The sequence below is a fragment of the Penaeus japonicus genome, unplaced genomic scaffold (genome assembly GCF_977035675.1).
Source record: "Penaeus japonicus unplaced genomic scaffold, GWHDUDI00000001_assembly GWHDUDI00000010, whole genome shotgun sequence".
NCBI classification, from domain to species: domain Eukaryota; kingdom Metazoa; phylum Arthropoda; class Malacostraca; order Decapoda; family Penaeidae; genus Penaeus; species Penaeus japonicus.
The window spans coordinates 4,526,624-4,531,958 of NW_028234412.1; the positions used below are offsets into that span (position 1 = coordinate 4,526,624).

Here is a 5,335-nt window from a genome sequence, read left to right on the forward strand (position 1 = left end):
AAGGAGGGAGGAGGGAGGGAAGGACAAGGAGAGAGGAGGGAAAAGATTGGATGAGAGGGAGGGGAGGAGGAGAGGGAAGAGGAGAGAGAGAGGGGGGGAAGCTTAGAATGGAGAAAATAGAAGGAGGAGGGGGGCCGGAGAGGGAGATAAAGATAGAAGGGGGATGGAGAAGGTGGGGAGGGGGGGGTGGAGAAGGATAATTGCTAGGGATTATATTACATATTGCACGGGTAGGGGGGGGGAGAGAGGAGAAGGGAGGTGGGGAGAGGTAGAGAGTGGGAGGGAGAGAAAATGAGTAGGAGAGAGAGAGAGAGAGAGAGAGAGAGAGAGAGAGAGAGAGAGAGAGAGAGAGAGAGAGAGAGAGAGAGGGAGGGAGAGAGAGAGAGAGAGAGAGAGAGCGAGAGAAAACAACTAGATAAAACATGAAGCCAAAAACATAAACCAAAAAGTATATAAATTTCTCCTTACGCTAAATTTACTCCTCGCCATTTCCCCTTATATATATAAAACAACAACAAACAAAAAAAATCAGTACAATGATAGCATGTTAAGAAGCAGTAAATCATATAATGAACCTGTTTTTTTTTATCTATTTTTTTTTTTTTTTTATTCGTGCGAATTTCTGTAACTTTTAAACTCACGAAATCACGTCACGAACGTAGCGTAGCGTCTTCAAGTGTCGCTCTAGCGGTTTTTCGCTAACTTAGCTACGAACTTCCCGTGATAAAAAGAAAAAAGAAGAAGAAGAAATAAAAAAATATATATAATGAATGTAACTACGATTATTACCTTGTTTCCCGGTGTACTTTGCGATGTGAATATTATAATTATGGCGATTATCTCTCTGATAACTTTGTGAGTTATAATCGTGTTTATGTCATTTGAAAGATGATCCTAGGCATTGTTATGCTGACTTATGGTGTTAATAGTGGTGATGGTGTTATGCTTGTTATGCTGTTTCATTTTATTGGCGCTGTTATCACTATTACTGTCTTTGCTTTTTGTGTTATGTCTTTTTTTATAATTGTGATTTTTTTTTTTTTTTTTTTTTTTTTGTATTTCTGTCTTTTTCTTTTTCTTTCTTTCGCTCGCTTTCTCATTTAATTGTTCGTTCGCTCGCTCGCTCGCTCGCTTGCTCACTCTCTCTATCTCTCACTCAGCTCCCTCTCCCTCTCTCTCTCTCTCTCTCTCTCTCTCTCTCTCTCTCTCTCTCTCTCTCTCTCTCTCTCTCTCTCTCTCTCGTACTCTCCTTTTACAATTTCACAAAAAAAAAATACCACAAAATTTTATAAATCAGGAAGTGGCTAAGGGTTCAAAAGTCCCCCCCCCCACCCCCTCCTACCTCATCCCCTCACTCCCAACCCTTATCCCCCCCTCTACCCCAAACCATCCTATCAATAATCACATACCCTTTCTACCCCACATACCCCTACCCCACCCCTTTCCCCCCTACCCGCTCTAATTCCCTCTCCATCCCTCCCCCCACCCCCCTCCTCCTTCTTACTACCTAAATCCAACCCCCCTATCGACCCTCCTCCCTCCACCCCCACCCCCTTCCTCCCTTCCTCCCCATCCACGCCTAACCCCCCCTCCCTCCCTCCCCCACCCCTCCCTCCCTCCCTTCACTCCCAATCACCACCCGATACCCGACGATGGACATATGCCCTTTTGGAACGGAGGAGGTAAGGAGACACCGGGGTCTGAGGTGGCCGATGCCTCGCTTCTTTGGACAGGTGTTCCGGAAGCTTTAGGAGGAGAAGGAGGAGGAGGAGGAAGAGTGGGAGGAAGAGGAGGAGGAGGAGGAAGAGTGGGAGGAAGAGGAGGAGGGGGGAGGAGGGAGGGAGAGGAGGAAGAGGAAGAGGAGGAGGAAGAGGAGGAGGAGGAGAAGGAGGAGGAGGAGGAGGAGGAAGAGGAGGAGGAGGAAGAGGAGGAGGAGGAGAAGGAGGAGGAGGAGGAGGAGGAAGAGGAGGAGGAAGGGGGGTTGGGAGGAGGAGGAAGAGTGGGAGGGGGGAAGGGGGGTTGGGAGGAGGAAGAGGAGGAGGAAGAGGAGGAGGAAGGGGGGTTGGGAGGAGGAAGAAGAATAGGAGGGGGGAAGGGGGAAGGGGGGAGGAGGAGGAGGAGGGAGGGGGAAGGGGGGAAGGGGGGGAGGGGGTTGGGAGGAGGAGGGAGGAAGAGTAGGAGAGGGGAGGGGGGAGGAGGGAGGGAGAGGAGGAGTAGGAGACAGAAGAACAAGAGGAAGAAGAAGAAATAACAATAACGAGATGAAGAAAAAAATAATAATGTAAATGGAAAAAAATGGGGGAAAAGTATTGAACATTTCCGTGACTTCAACGCCATCTCAAGTAGTAATCCAAGCCAACTTTTTTTTTTCTTTTCTTACCGTTGCTTACGTCTTAAAAGGTATGAACGGGTAACTTCTGAGGGTTTTTTTTATGAATGAAACTGACTACTTTCGTCAAGCACATTGTATTATATGAATAGAAACATTGAATTTTGTATTCTCATGTCTCATGGAAGTAGTACCACACTTTGGATACTCTTTCTCTGTCTCTCTCGCTCAATTCTTTTCTCTTTTATTCTTTCTCTTTCTCTCTCTCTCTTTTCCCCCTCTTTCTCTCAAGATATATATATATATATATATATATATATATATATATATATATATATATATATTAATATTATATATATTATATATATTATATATATATATATATATATATATTATATATATATATATATATATATATATATATATATATATATATATATATATATATATATATATATATATATATATATATACTCTCCTCTCTCTCTCTCTCTCTCTCTATCTATCTATCTATCTATCTATCTATCTATCTATATATACATATATCCAGATATTCATTTAACAACTAAATAATATGCCAAACAAAATAACATTAAACCGCGCTTTTACGCCTAAAAAAACAACAGCCAGAACTTAAAAGCCAAGCTTGGCGGTCCAGCGGAGATATAAAGGCTGACCAACTTTGGGTTTGATGAAGTTATCATGAGAAATTTCCCTCTGGAGAGTGTCTTGGATATAGGCTGGAGTGATACAGCAAGTATCTATGTGGTTCTGTCTGTCTGTCTGTCTGTCTGTCTGTCTGTCTGTCTGTCTGTCTGTCTGTCTGTCTGTCTGTCTGTCTGTATGTATGTCTGTCTGTTTGCTTATCTGTTCATATGTCTGTCTGTCTATTACTGAATCCATCTATATCTAAATACAGTGTATTTACGTATCCACTCATCTGTTGGTTTGTTTATCAGACAATTTGTCTATGTATCTATCTATCTGTCTATCTATCTGTCAAAACAAACCACCCACCCATATACACCAATATACAACGAACGAACACAAATGGTGTAAATAGACCGCAAAGACGTTTTAAAACTACACGAAATATAATGAAACGTGTCTCGTTGATGAATGGTCGTAAATTTGATAATTTCGAGGAAAATTGATAAACATAACCATGGTCACGGATATCACCTTAGTCTTATGTGTTGCTGTTTTTTTTGTTGTTGTTTTTTGTGAACAGTAAATATGTTTTTTTTATGGGGATGTTCTACTGTATATATATATATATATATATATATATATATATATATATTATATATATATATATATATATTATATATATTATATATATGTATATATATATATATATATATATATATATATATATATATATAAGAATATTACTATAATTCAACAATTAATATGTCCAGGGAACTAAGATGAAAAAAATGGGATACTTAAAAGAACAAAAGATACAATACAAAATACAAAAAAATAATGATAATAATAAATAATAAATAACAATAATAAACTTACTTGTTGGCAGAGGAAGAAGCGTTTTGATCCCTGACTGGCATCCAGCAGGTGGTGGCAAGAAGTGGTGGTAATGTTGTCAGTGGCTAGGTTGGTGTTGGGCAGTGGTGGAGGGCGAGGCCTACCAGCTGCTCTCACTACCAACTCCAAACCACTCTTAAGTAAATACTTATATCAACATACCCACTTGATGGCTCAGCGAACTCAACAGAACTGTCGTAAGAGTTTTTGACAATTGTCTTCTGGTTCTTTATTCTATTTTCCTTTGGTGTCTTTCGTTACTTCCTCCCCCCAAAAAAGGTATTTCTTTTCCCTCTTGTGTTTCGCGTTGTCTCAAAGTCAACGCTCTTCAAGGAGGGAGGGAGGGAGGGGGAGGTGGAGGGACGGGGGTGTCTTTGGTGATTTCAACGCCCAGCTCTCACGGAATACAGTTCTCTTTTCTTTTTCTTTCTCTTTTTCTTGTTTTTTTTCTCTCTTCTTCTACACTTTCTGGAGGTCAATATTCAGACAAAACAAGACAAACAAGACTGTCTCAAGAGAGTCTTCATGTCAACAAATCTTCTCCAAAGTTTCTGAAAGTTCCTCCGTCGATTCTTTGACTTCACTTTTTTTCCCCCACAAGAGAAAAAGAAAAAGAAAAACTCACATCAATCCACTTTTCTTTTCGCACAACCAGAAAAAAAAACACAATTCTCATCCAAGACAAAAACAAAAACAAAAAACACGAAAGAGAACAGCTCCGTCTCGAAAAAAAAAATCCTTTACGAAAATCTCGGGTCCCGCGCGCCACTTTTTCGAGGTGTGGAGGAGGCTTCACGTGAGGGTCGCCAAGCGCATGCGCAGCCGACATCCACTCCTGAGCGCGTCTTGATGGAAACTAAACCAGCGCTAGGACTCAAGCCACGCGATCCTGCCTCAAGGAGTGCGGGGGAGGGAGGGAGGGAGGGAGGGAGGGAGGAAGGGGAGGGAAGGGGAGGGGAGGAAGGGGAGGGGAGGGGAGGGGATGATGGAGGTTGGGAGGTAGGAGGAAGGGGAGGGAAGGGGAGGGGAGGGGAGGGGATGATGGAGGTTGGGAGGTAGGTAGGAGGAAGGGAGGGAGGAAGGGGAGGGGATGATGGAGGTTGGGAGGTAGGTAGGTAGGAGGGAGGGAGGAAGGGGAGGGAGGGGAGGGGAGGGGAGGGGATGATGGAGGTTGGGAGGTAGGTAGGAGGGAGGGAGGGGGAGGGAGGGGAGGGGAGGGGAGGAAGGGGAGGGGATGATGGAGGTTGGGAGGTAGGTAGGAGGAAGGGGAGGGAAGGGGAGGGAGGGGAGAGGAGGGGAGGGGATGATGGAGGTTGGGAGGTAGGTAGGAGGGAGGGAGGAAGGGGAGGGAGGGGAGGGGAGGGGATGATGGAGGTTGGGAGGTAGGTAGGAGGGAGGGAGGAAGGGGAGGGAGGGGAGGGGAGGGGATGATGGAGGTTGGGAGGTAGGAAGGATGCGATG

At 43.7% G+C, this 5,335-nt stretch overlaps 1 protein-coding gene across 2 annotated transcripts in view; it reads right to left on the minus strand.

Annotated features, from left to right (window-relative positions):
* LOC122261270 (uncharacterized) overlaps window positions 1–4,717 on the minus strand; it is a gene marked incomplete at its 3' end in the record, with an annotated part of 109,598 nt that extends 104,881 nt beyond the window's left edge. For both annotated transcript variants that reach the window (XM_086540528.1, XM_086540526.1), the window contains 1 exon segment: window positions 3,857–4,717. In XM_086540528.1, coding sequence (XP_086396654.1) covers window positions 3,857–3,897 — 41 coding nt within the window.
* Between the last annotated feature and the right edge of the window lie 618 nt (window positions 4,718–5,335).